This window comes from Galeopterus variegatus, unplaced genomic scaffold, assembly GCF_000696425.1.
Source record: "Galeopterus variegatus unplaced genomic scaffold, G_variegatus-3.0.2 Scaffold542, whole genome shotgun sequence".
NCBI lineage: Eukaryota > Metazoa > Chordata > Mammalia > Dermoptera > Cynocephalidae > Galeopterus > Galeopterus variegatus.
Window position 1 is genome coordinate 95668 of NW_007726653.1, and position 13751 is coordinate 109418.

The 13751-nt window shown below is 42.0% G+C and overlaps 1 protein-coding gene across 1 annotated transcript in view; it reads right to left on the reverse strand.

Annotated features, from left to right (window-relative positions):
* Positions 1–13751, reverse strand: part of LOC103588259 (kalirin) — a gene marked incomplete at its 3' end in the record, with an annotated part of 440967 nt that overhangs the window by 94322 nt on the left and 332894 nt on the right. Inside the window, exon 10 of the mRNA XM_008569903.1 lies at positions 12819–12941. Within this exon, the coding sequence (XP_008568125.1) occupies positions 12819–12941 (123 nt within the window). The remainder of the gene's footprint in view (positions 1–12818; positions 12942–13751) is intronic.

A 13751-nucleotide genomic window follows, 5' to 3' on the forward strand; every position in this document is an offset into this window, starting at 1 on the left:
TCAAGGATTAAATGAGATATTCCTCACAATGATATGTTTTCAATAAATGCAGTTATCACTTATTCTTGTGTTTGTCTTTACAGTGCAGGTTTAAAACCTTATACTATTCAAAATCTTTTTATGCAGCAAAATAGTTTGGTTATGGAATCTGCAAAAGCTCAGTTATCACTTATTCTTGTGTTTGTCTTTACAGTGCAGGTTTAAAATCTTATACTATTCAAAATCTTTTTATGCAGCAAAATAGTTTGGTTATGGAATCTGCAAAAGCTTCCCTTGCATGCAGGTTCATCATGTGCTCCCCCTCAATTTCAGCTGAGACAAACGCTGGCTTCTACAGCAGCAAGCACCCTCCTGAGGCTCATCCTGCTGGCAAATCGTCACAGAAACAAGAGAAAGAGGGAAGAGAAAGGAAGTCGATTGTGTTTTTCCTAATCTGGGCAGCTCAATTTCAGCTGAGACAAATGCTGGCTTCTACAGCAGAAAGCACCCTCCTGAGGCTCATCCTGCTGGCAAATCGTTACAGAAACAAGAGAAAGAGGGAAGAGAAAGGAAGTCGATTGTGTTTTTCCTAATCTGGGCAGGTTGACCTGTGTTGAAATTAATTAATGGAAGACACAGTAATAAATGGTTTGCTTTCAGAATCAATACCAGGCAGACAAGAAAGCTTTCCTCTGGAACAGCTTTCCCTGTTTGCTTTCCAAATTGTGCCAATGTTCTTTGAGAGACAGTAATTTTATTCCTCCCATCTGTACATTACTCTCACTGTGCAAGGTCAATATGTTGCTACATTGTGAAACTGTAACGGTTATATACTTGGTACCCCTCTGAGGAGGGCCACTGACTCAAAGAATCCTTTAGAAGGAAGAGTCTGCTCTCACTTGGTTCACAGACTCTCTTTCCTTCCTCCTTCTTTGTCTGGAGCCCCATGGCCGTCTCAGCTTCAGCCCAGAAATCAAATGAAATCACACATCTTAGCAATAGACTGGTCCTCTGTATCAAAACCCACTAGCAGCCAATCCAGCGCTGCCCTGGTGCCCAGTTTAGATAACCACCATTTTGTCCTGTTCCTAATAGCCAGCCATTTCCTTACCTGGTACCCCAGGAATCCTGCCTCTGAATGGCAGCCCCGTGGCTGGAGCCCTGCTATCTGCTAAGAGCCTTCCCAATGCAAACTGTCCATCCTCCACCTTGGATCTCTAACACCACTGGTTCCTGGATGCCCAGCAACTGAGCACCCCGGCCTCCAGGCAGGATACACCATTACACTCTTGGCTTTCCTTGGTTCTGTCTGGTCATACTGGGTGGCCATTTCTTCCATGATGCCTAACCCTTGGACGGTGTTTGTCAGTACCTGTAGCTGATCTGTCCCCTTGGCTCCTGGCCTTCTCAAAGGACAAGCTTATTCTCCCACATAGCTAAGAAGATGACACCAAGCTGAGTCTTGAGAGATGACAGCATGGTACTCGATGACTTAGCCTGGAAGGGAGTAGAGCTTAGACATATTTCATCACTAACCACCAGCACTACCATGGTCACCACTTGCTGCCATAGGGCTATCATTTATCGAGCATCTCCTATGAATCAAATTCTCTACTAGGCACTTTCCATATGTTATTTCTAGCTCTCACATCACTCTTCAGGGTAGGTGTCATTATCATTTTAGAGAGAAGGACACTGAGGCTCAGAGAAATTAAGTGACTGCCACAGATCCAAGGCCAAAAATGGAAAGCACAGACTGACCCCAAATGCTGTGCTTTTCTGCACTATACCATATGTCCCAATAGATGGGAAATCAGAACTGAGAGGGACGTTTCAAATGGGCTTAGGGAGCTATCAAAGGGGATGGATTTTTGGAAACTAGAAAGTTTAATTAGTGATAGCTTGACCTTAACAAAAGTTGAAAGGAAAGAGATGAAATAATTTCTTGGCCTGGGCCAAATCTGGTTCACCCTTTTGTGCTAGATAGTAGTCAAGTCAATTGTTAAATAGGCCAAGCTCCAGCAGATAGCAGAGAGCAGAGCCAGCTGTCCACAACCACTGTACATGTGCTTCAGATGAGCCAGAGGACAGGCAGAGAAAGGTGAAAGGTAATCACAGGATTCCCAAAGGCTGGGGGCCACACAGACCTTTTGGATTAAAAAGATGTTATGGAAGATCATGAAGGTATCCCTGTAATCTAAGGGAAATCTTAGAGACAAAGTGGGGAAAAAGCATCACTCAGTGGTCCTGGGGTCACAGTGCTAACATGCAGCTAGCTATCTGAAGGATGACTCAGATCTGCACACAGAAAGAGGATTAGGAACTGGTTCTGGGATGGAACTTAGGACCCTGCCAAGCTGATCCCAGAGACATCTTGGTTCATCTTTTGAATCAAGAGACTCTATGGCAATGTGGTTAAGAGCCTGGACTCTGGAGCCAGGGTTTGAATCCCAGCTCCACCACTTACTAGCTCTGTCAACTTGAGCTAATTATTTAATCTCTTTGCCTCAGATTCATTTTCTGAAAATGGAAATTAGAAATACCTAATTCATGGGATGATGGGAGGATTAAATGAGTTAACATAAGAAAAATAATTGGAACAGTGCCCAGCACATAGAACATACTCAGTGGGTGGTGTTGTTATCTTTATTGCTGTTATTATCAGGATAACCTGAACAGGAAGAAAAAAATGGCAATCAGTGAACACAATATATTGAATCAAAAGAAGTAGGTGACAAGATCAGTTGTTCTGGACTCAAAATCAGTAACTCAATACAATATCGGAATACTACTTCTGTTTAATTTACTTCTTGTTTTGTTGTTGCCTTTGAAAAAAGCCAATCTTATTCCCCTATAACAAAAGAGAGTTTTTAAAAGGAAAAAAGTACTTCCCCATATTTCAGCTAACAGAGTGAGAGGGTTAGAGCTTCCCCTGGTAGTCAGGCACAGTGTAGACGGTAACTATCCCGGTTGCGAAAATCATGGAATCTTAGGGGGGCTGGGAAAATGGGCATGGTAAGGATTGCTGTTTTCTCTCACCAAAAGTGATTTCAGATGATATCACCTCACCTGAAATAACTTTTTAGTTTTTTTAAAAATTAAAAACCACAAAAAAGTCCAAAGAACTCATTCGGAATTTGGCTCAAAAGACACTTCTTCCATGGTGCCAGGTCCTGGGCTGGTGCCATCCAGGCTGACTCCAGTGCAGTGTGGTCTCACTGATCCTGTCAGGATGGTACTACTCGATTTGGCCCCAGGTTATATGGTGATGGGGCCTGTGTTCTTATGAATAGTCATCTAATCTGCCTCTTTTCACTTATTCTTAGAGTTTAAAGAGACCTCTGAGATCATCTGGCCTGATATCCACCTAACTAAGGAATCCTCTCTATACCACTCATTCATATATTTTTCAGGTACCAATTGCATGTCTCACCGTGCTAGGCATTGTGATAAAAAGACTAATGAGGCAAAATTCCTGCTCTGAGGAAGGTCACAGTCCAGCCAGGAAGTGAGAATAGCATAAAACTGATTATGACGCTGTATGACAGCCATAATGACACATCTCATAATAGGGATGTGGCCAGAGTAAGTAGGTGCCTAGAAAAGGGGCACCCAATCCAAACCAAGGAGGCCACTGAAGGCTTCCTGGAAGAGGTGATACTTGAGATTCATGTTCAAAGATGAACAGAGTTTTGGTCAGTTAAAGGGGTGAGAAGAATTAAGGAAACAGCACTGAGACTTGAGAGCATGGCATCTTGAAGAAAACTCCAGGACAGCAGAAGTATAGAGTGAGATAGAGGGAACACAGGGGAGGTAAAAGGTAAAGCCAGACAAAGCAGTGGACAGGTCATAAAGGGTTTATTGATATCAAGTTTTTGAACTTTATCCTGATGGGAAGCCATCTATGGGTTCCATAACCAATGGAGTAGCATGACAAGATGTGCATTTTAAGAAAACCACTCTTATGGCAGTGTGGGGATGGGTTTAAGGAGATCATGACTGGAGTCAGGGAAAACAGAAGAATATTGCAGTAATCTAAGCAAGAAATAATGAGACTCTGATTTAAGGTAGAGGAAACAGAAATGGAAGGAAAGGGTTATCTTAAAGGGGTAGAATCAATAGGACTTTGCAATGGACTAAGTGATGGGCAGGAGCAAGGAAGGAGTCAGGAATGACTCCCAAGTTTCTGGCTTAATCAACCAGGTGGTTGGTGCCCTTCGTTGGCATAAGAAACATAGGCATAACAGCACACCTGGAAGGGGTGGAAGGAGATGATAAAATAAATTTTGGACACAACGAATTTAAGAACCCTCTGAGAAATTTAAGTGGGGATGTCCAGAAAGCCAATGGGTTTATGAATATTGAGCTCAGGGGTGAGATCAGAGATGAGACATGGATTTGGGAGCCATCAGAGAAGGGGTGGCAGTTGAGGCTGGGAAAGAGTATAAATCACTCAGGGAGAGTGTGTAAAGAGAGAAGAGAAGGCCTGAGGAAGAAATCCTGGGGAAATGGTAAAAGAGTCAAAGAAGGACCAGCTAGAAGGCATAAGGAAACCAAGACAGCACCATGTCATGGAAGGAAGTGTCGAGAGAAGAGAATTTAAAAAGAAGAAAGTGGTTGTCAGGGTTAAATACTTCAGAAAAGCCAATTATGAGCTGTAAAGTGTCCTTTGGATTTAACAACAAAAATGTCCAGTTGGAGACTGGTAAGATAAACTTTAGTGGGCCAGCGGGGACAAAAGCCCAATGGCAGGGGTCAAAGGGCATCAAGGAGGTGAGAAAGTAGAGGTGGCAAATTTAGATTCTTAAGAACGAGGGTTACAAAGGGAAAGGAAATAGAACGGGAAGTAGGGTTGACAGAAAGTGTTTGTGGTGCCTCTTATTTTTATTTATTTAAGATGGGAAAGACTTGAGGATGTATAATCCTAAGAAAAAAAGGTTGCCTCTATTGGAAAACCTCCAGTGACAAGAACCACACTACATTGCAAGGCATTTCATTCTGGTTTTGCATGGCTCACAAGAAAGCAAACCATGGGTTAGAAGTCATACCTGAATTAAGCTAAAACTGGCCTCACGTATATATACCTTTCATTCTTATCTCTTCTACAGGAAGCCTTTAACTATCAAACCCACCACCTCTGCCTTCCATAAAACGTTTACTACTCGAAACTAAACATTGCCAGTTACTTCAACCTCACAATCCTGGCAGCCTTCTAATTGTAGCATATTTTGTCAATAAATTTTTGAAAATATATTTTCCAGAATTAGGCACAATATTCCACATGTGATCTAAACAGCCACAGTATAGAGAAATTCTTATTTTTCTGGTTTAGAGACTGTATTTCAATTTATATTATCCTTCAAAAACCTTTAACATTCCTCTCTGCTCTAAGAATAAAGTCTAAACCATTGCATCTAAAGGTCAAGTTTCTTGTGGGTTATTAGAGGACAGCCTTGTAACACTAAGGTTAAGGGTTTGGATGCCTGTACTGGCCAGCTGCCAAAAATAAACAAACAAATAAATAAATAAATAAGTAAATAAATAAATAAATGTCAATGTTCTTGAGAGTTTAGACACAACCTATACTTTTTGAGCTTTCCTACAATGATTCACCTTCCACCACATAGAACCCTTTGTCCTCACCAACTTAATTAATTTTATTTACAGTGTCACAAATTTCCGAAGAGATTCCAGGAAATTTGAGGTCTCTCAACATCACCATAGTTTTCCTTGATCCAGAATTGAAATCATATCAGAATAACATCTTCCACATCCTTTATCTGATGGAGCAGACTATGGTCCTCTCCAGACACATGATGGCTTATTTTTTGGTGTTCCTTTTGTCTTCATATTATTTCTCCATATTGTTCACAAGTTTGAAGATTTCATGTAGATGTGAAGCTTCCTGATACACCCTCACCCCTCCTATTAGAATAAGCCCTTTAAACAAAGAATCTTCTAATGCCATTTTCCAGTTATGAGCTCAATACCATAAGGTCTCAGGAATAATTATTATATTCATCTTCTTGTGTTACAAGTTTAAGTGTACTACCTGTTACACTTTCCTTTAGTTGGTTTGTAGAAAAAGAAGGCTATAAGTATTGTCTTCAATTTGTATTCTTGACTTTTGTTTTAATCTAAGGTGATCTAAGGGCATTTTCCTCACAAGGTCCTTCTTTCTGTCACCTGTGTGGTGCCTGACATATCAGGTTTTGGCTTTACTGGGATAATTTTCTCCTTGCACTTCAAGTCACTTAAATCCTTCTATATAGACCAACAAGGTCTCTGCCAATGTATATCCTTCCCAGTCTTCACAAGATACACTCACTCTACCCCTTGCTAGAAGTCCATCATCCTGGTCCTGTAGGACATAGCTAAGAAAACTTTTTAAAAACATCATCTACATAGGCAGACATCTGTTTCTCAAAGCCTCCTGTTTTTCCACAGTCACTGCCATCACATGGAACATGAGATAGAAACACCACCTGTGCTTTCGAATCTTTCAGTTTGTTACCCAGAACTTTAAAATCATTAGGAACGCAGTCCCGATTGTTTCTGAATGTGCCATTTGTTCTCTTCAGGAAGCAGAAAACGTGGGGGACAATTCATTGGCTTGATAAGAGGTCCATAGCAGGTGCTCCATAGTATCTTGGATATTGGCTCCCACCCCACCCCGTTTTCCACATCATATCTACACAAAGTAACCTTCAAAACCCTTTGCTAGGATTACCCACAACATATAACATCTTTCTTCTTACTGAGAGTGGTCACAGAACCCCTCCCCCATCAGCTCATGCCAGCAACTTCTCCCTAGTGCTCCAATGAAGGAATGTCTGAATCCACCCCAACAGGAAAACTGTCATGCAAGATCTAAAGGTTGAGACTGTCCTTCCTTTCTCTACTGCCTCACGTTCTTCCACTTGCCTACATCATGACATTAATTTCTCTGCATTTTCCTTACTATTTTTTTTATCTGCCTAAGAACCTCTCATCCTTGCTAAGAAGCTGGAGTGTGGAAAAGCAGCTATTTAAGCTCTCCCACCTTTCTTTCTGCTTGCATTGGCAGCTGCTCTAAGTGGTCATCATCTCAGGCAAGAAGAGAAAGATGAAACCTGGTCTGAAGGTCACTATACCATCCCCTAGGCAGGTGTATTTACTGGATCCACAGATGAACTCGCTTTCACTAGAAATGCTCCATGAAACCCTAAAAAAGCAAAGATTATGTCTCCTCTCTTACTATGGGATTTCTTACAAGGTTAGAATATATTTGATACATGTTTTTCATTAGATTGTGAGTTCCTCAAGACAGATACCGTGGATATCCTTAATTTCCCACAGTGCCCAACAGAGACTTGATGGGACATGGATCTTGATAAGGTCTATTGTCTAACTCTGACAGCACAGGCTTCCATCTCTATAAATTATTCTATTTGCCCTTGTTACCATGGTAGGTCCACTGACAGTACTTGGAGTATTGCTGGTGGGCAAGGTTACTGATAGGTCCACTAAAATGCTTTCCCTCTATTTTCACCCAGTTTGACCCCAAGACTCAGAATGATTTTTTAAAAACGTGTGTTCTAGTCAAGTTTGAGAAAAAAACAAGGGTCAGATAGGGAAACAACTAACCAGAGATTATTGAATGAAGCACTTAATTGCGCCTGTTCTTGAATTTCTTTAAATCTTTCTTTAAATTGTCTGTTCATTCAAAACCTTACACTAATGATAGTTAACATGCTTAGTTGCTTAAATGTGATTTGGTGCTTTGAGACTTGAGGTAATATATATTTAAATGTAAATACTTGCTAATTTTTGACTAAGCTTATAAAAAGTCTGGCATTTCAGATAATGAGGCCATAAAGCAGACCACTAACAGAGCAGGCACAGCTGCTATCTAAACCACAAGCACTGTAGTACTCTCCTACCAAGTAATAGCAAGTATTTCAGGACAATATAACAGTACCCCATCTATTCCACCACCTGGGCAGATATGAACATATCTATCCCTTGACAGCTACACTATTATGGGCAACAACTAGCAACTCCATCTTATACTTGTTTATACTCCCAGTGACACCTAATGTGCCACAAAAAATATAATAAGTGTCTCTTAAACCTGTTCTACTCTATGGTCTAAGTCATTTGGTGAGATTATAGGCCACTTGAGTGAAGTATTTACCAAGACCAGGAGGGGTTCCCACCAATGCCCAGGTTTTCTATTCCACACATATCCTCAGTAGATTGGATCAGAAATACCTGTAGACACAGACACCCTGGTGTATCCCCTGCCCTGGACCCTCAACACCTTCATGTAGGGTGCCTACCCCGTGAAGCTATCTTGACAGTGGTGCCTCTTCCTGGTTAGCTCAGCTTCTATGTTGGCTATTCAAAGAGTGCCATCTACAGGATGAACTTAATTCATCTCCTTCAAATATCTGAAGAATGTGTTTAAAATTTGTTCAAGAGCTATTAAACACAAAATTTAAGTTTAATGACAGATAATGAATTTCTATATTAATTCTTTACAGTTACTACTTATGTCTTTTTTAATAGCTTCCTTAAATGTCTCTGTCTCAAAGAGTAGCCAGTGGTGAGAATCACAGGCAACCCCTCTATCCCAAGAGTGGAGATGTATTTGTTCTGGGACCTTACACTGCCTCAATCTCTCCCATGGTAGGCATTTTTTCCGCTTACGGGCTTGCCTTTTCCCACAGAAGGGCAAATTTCCAGGAGCTGTAACAGATGTAATAGCTCTTCATGCTTTGACTCAAGATAATTTTTTGAACCTGAATACAGAGAATGGGTACTTAGAATTCCATTCTCATACCAGCTTCAAGTCAAAGAATCCTAAAATGATAACGTTGAAATTGGACCCTTCACTGAATCACGACCCTCTAGAGTACTGCTCATAAGGAAACCCCAGCCTCCTGCTCTACAACATGTGTGACACCCTTTCTGACAATACCTCATATTCAGCAACCCCAAACAACAAGGAACAAGAGCTTTCACACTTGGCTTCCTGTCGTTGCTCTTCTGAATAACTCAAGAATTTTATGATTCCTGGGTATATCCACTCCTCTTCTCCCAATGGCCTTTGCCTAATCAAAAGCAGAAGCAAGAGAAAAAGAAGAGCCCTTTCCTGCCTGAATCACCCCTGTTCTCACTACCTGAGCATGGGGATCATGTTGCACAGAACAAAGCACTCAATCTACCTTCGTTGGGTCAGAGTTGGGTCTCTTGCATGGACTAAATTTCAGAATGCTGGGCAGATCCATTGGCCACTCCCTTCTCCAGAGTGAGGACAAGATTAACTTCCAGATTACAAGATCCATCTCTAGAGGCATATTTACAGGAAGATGAGATGACTGCATGACCGCTAGTGTGCCCTTTCTAGTCCACATCTGCTGTTCTCTTTTCCAGAGGAAACACGCCTCCTAAAAGCATGAGCTTTCTGGAAGTTAGAACTCTCTCTTCTCTCTCAAAAAGCCACAGTCTTATCAGAAAGCAGAAGGAGGAAAATGTGGGTTACTTGTTGGCAGGGCCAGAGAAAGGCTGTAAAGGATGTCAAACAGGATGGCTACAGCAGCATCCCCCATTCCTCCAATGCATGCTCTTTGTCCTGCACTTGCCATGAGCAACGGGCACTCAGAAGTGAATTTTATATCTAGTTTCTATACCACGATGTATTAGTCTGTTTCTGTTGCTTATAACATAAATACCTGAAACTGGGTGATTCGTAAGAATACAATGTATTAGTCTGTTTAAGTGAATTTTATATCTAGTTTCTATACCACAATGTATTAGTCTGTTTCTGTTGCTTATAACATAAATACCTGAAACTGGGTGATTCGTAAGAAAACCAAATTTATTGCTTACAGTTTCAGAGGCTGGGAAGTCCAAAGTCCAGGGAGCACATCTGGTGAGGTGTTCCTTGGCAGTGATGCAAGGGTCTCACATGGCAGAATGGCAGAGTAGAGAGAGCAAGAGACTCTCACATGCTCTCCTTTTTAAACCCTCAGAACCACGTCCATGACCACCATTATTAATCCATTCATTAGGGCATGGTCCTCAGAATCTAATCACCTCTTCAAGGCCTTACCTTTCAATTCCCATAACAGATTTCCCACCTTTGACAGTTAAGAGTGGGGATCAAGCTTCTAATACATAAAACTTGGGGGACACAATTCAATCCATCTCACTCAATAAGGAGGAACAGCATGGAGTTGGAATAAGAACATGACTCTGGAGTCCGACAGACCTGAGTTTGAATCCTAGCAGAGCCACTGACAAGCTGGATGACTTGAGCACACTGAAGAACTTTCTCAGCCTCAGTGCTGTCTTCTATAAAACAAGGCTAATACTATCTGTTATTCAGCATTGGTGTGAGATAAAATATGGAATGGAACCATAAGCTCTCAAAAATGTGTCCATTCTTTCTTTAGTGTGAATTTAAGTTAATGTGCCTCTGCTACCAACAAAAAGGCATTGTCCCATATGAAAGGAAAATCAGGTATCAGTGAGAAGGTGGAGGAGCAGTCAGGAGAAATGGGGTTGGGGTAGCCACAAGGCTTGTTTGGTTGTAACAACACACAAAAATGATAGCCCTCATAGGCCTGTAATCAAGGTCAGCATTGCCTACAAGGCTACAGCAGGAAAAGAGCAAGGAGAATGAGTTGGGTCAGGGCTATGAGTGGCTTTGGGGATGTCCTTCCTAAGTGAGGAGGGGCTGAGCCACAGGGATGATTCTACTCCAACAGACCACCCCAGGTACCACAGCCCACACTCTCGGCAGACTGAGGACACATGTGCCTCTCCCATACTTTGCCCCCTAACAGATTGGAGAGGCACTCAGGGAGCCTGGTCACCCAGATATTTTGGATCTGTGCCACATCTTGTCCATCAGAAGGCATATTGGGACCTGTGTCTATATTACGTTGACGAAGCCTGGCTCATTCTGCAGATGGTCCTCTTGTGGATAAGAGGTTTTTTCTTTTTTTTATTGTGGTAAAATAGACATATCATAAAATTTACCATTTTAATCATTTTTTAAGGATACAATTAAGTGGCATTAAATACATTCAGTGTTGAACAGCCATTACCACCATCCATCTCCAGCACTCATCTTGCAAAACTGACACTCTGTATCCATCAAACAATAACTCCCCATTCTCTCCTACCCTGAGCCCCTGACAACCACCATTCTATTTTCTCTCTGTATAAATTTGGCTTTCTAGGTATTCTAGGTATAAGCAGAATCATACAGTATTTGTCCTTTTGTGGCTGGTGTATTTTATTTGGCATAATGTCCTCAAAGATTATCCAGGTTGTAGCATGTGTTAGAATTTCTTCCCTTTTCAAGGCTGAATGATATTCCACTGTATGAATGTACCATGTTTTGTGTATCCATGCATCCATCAGTGGACAGTGATGTTGCTTCTACCTTTTGACTATTGTGAATGTGTGTGTACAAATACCCGTTTGAGTCCCTGCTTTCAATTCTTTTGGGACTATTCCCAGAGTGGAATTGCTGGATCATATGGTAATTCTATTTTTACTTTTTTGAGGAACCTCCAGACTGTTTCCCACAGTGGCTATACCATTTTACATTCCCATCAGCAGTGCATGAGGGTTCCATATGAGGCTTTTCTTATCCCACAGATTGGGCCCAATCCAGTCACATTCCCTGGGTTCAGACCACTGCTGACATGGTCTTTCTGGTTCCCATAAGGGTTTCCACTTTTCAGCACACACTTGCAGCTCCCCTAGAGATGTAGTAATGCTCCATGACTTTCCTGTCCTTGTTTGGTTCTTGGTGGGCTCTCTTTTTGCACCACAGTGCATGGCTATCTTGGGATGGTGCCCTTCCTGGGTGAAGGCTGGGGCCCTGCACAAAGCCCAGAGTGGCACCTACCTCAAGGGCTGCAGCACAGTGGGCTCAGAGCCAGCCCTGGCTAATGCTGTGATGTGGAAAAACCTAGCTCTGTCATCCTCACTGCTTCAGCAGTATCCACCCCTCTGTCCCATGTGGATAACACCCTGCGTTATCTTTAAGAGTTTTATTTTCCATTGCAACTGATCATAGCTGACAAAATAATTGGACAGCAGTATTTCATGTTGAAGATGAAAATTTTCAGGATTTGTTTTAAAAACTCCCCAATAGAGAGGTATAATGGAATCAGAATAAAATTTTGGAGGTGGAAACTCTGAACAGATACCCTTTTATATCATTCTACCATTAGACAAATGATCAGGGTCTCTCATACAGCATCTTTGTGCAAATTAGAAAATGGTGCCTTTTGGGGTCAGGCGTACAGCTCAGCTAAAAGACTAAATATTGTGTAAATTGTAGACTAAATATTGTACAAAGGACACCAAGGCACATTTTATGGATACATTCAGCCACATAGGTGCCTGGCTGGTGCCATGTCTCTCTCCAGGTCTTTGAAGGTACACAGCTTTGCAAGAAGAGGTAGGGCTAATTTTCAGCTCCCATTTACCTACAGCAGGGACAACCATAAGCAGTAACCTTGAGTTGATAACAGTTCTAATGACATTCCCTCCCACCAGCACCACCTTGTGGACAAGGCATTTTTAGATCATGCTGGCAGGAAGATTTTCTTGAAGATTATAAACTTGGGGTCAATTTACCACTCACCTGAGAATCCAAGAGAAGACAAAGGTCTCCTTGCATCAGGCAGGAAGGCAGCCCAGCTATCAGCCCAGGCTATCAACCCAACATGCCCTACCAAACACCAAAGCCATAGCCATGATCTCCTTTACCCCACCACACACACACACACACACAGAGAGAGAGAGAGAGAGAGAGAGAGCGAGCATCTCACCTGAGCCACCTCTTCAAAGTCATCGTGCCTCTTCTGCAGGGCCCGGGCTCGATGCAAGGACTTCCCAACTCCAGTGTGTTTGCTGAGAAAGGCCTCGCCATGGTTTTCAATCCAGTCCAACACCTGGTCAGAGAAGGAAGGCAGAAACAATGACTTCAAAGCAGAAGGAAAGACATGTGATAACATGTGCAACTGCTAGAGTTCTACCTGTACCATGCCACCCCCCAACCCAATCAGAAAGCATCAGTTCAGGTAGAAATGTTTAACCCACTGTGAACACAAGGGATTTCATTACTGTTATTCGCAATATAACAGTCCCAACCTTAACTAAATTAAACTCATTCCTCTTTGATCTCCAGAATATCCTCCCATTACATTTTTAGTTTTCTTATTACCTGTACCATGCCACCCCCCAACCCAATCAGAAAGCATCAGTTCAGGTAGAAATGTTTAATCCACTGTGAACACAAGGGATTTCATTACTGTTATTCACAATATAACAGTCCCAACCTTAACTAAATTAAACTCATTCCTCTTTGATCTCCAGAATATCCTCCCATTACATTTTCAGTTTTCTTAGTCTTAATTAGTCCATTATTTTAAGTGAGCTACAAAGACCATCAAGCACAGCTTAACCCACTCACTAACTACCTCTCCCCCAACCACACAAAATCAGACACATTGGCGGAAATTAAGTGGCGGCAGGTCAGGCAGTATGTTGGCCCTCACCATTCATCTCTTGCTCCATCATAAAAATGCTCACAGCGGTGGCAAGCAGTCAGGGGGATCCTGCCTCATCATGCTCCTGGACTCCCTTCCTAATCATGGAAGTAAAGTACAGAGTAGTCAGTCCCAAGTTGGGTGCTCAAGATAGCTGATCATTAGGACAATAGCCTGTTCTGGTTTATTTCCACCTCTCTCCTCCAACCAACA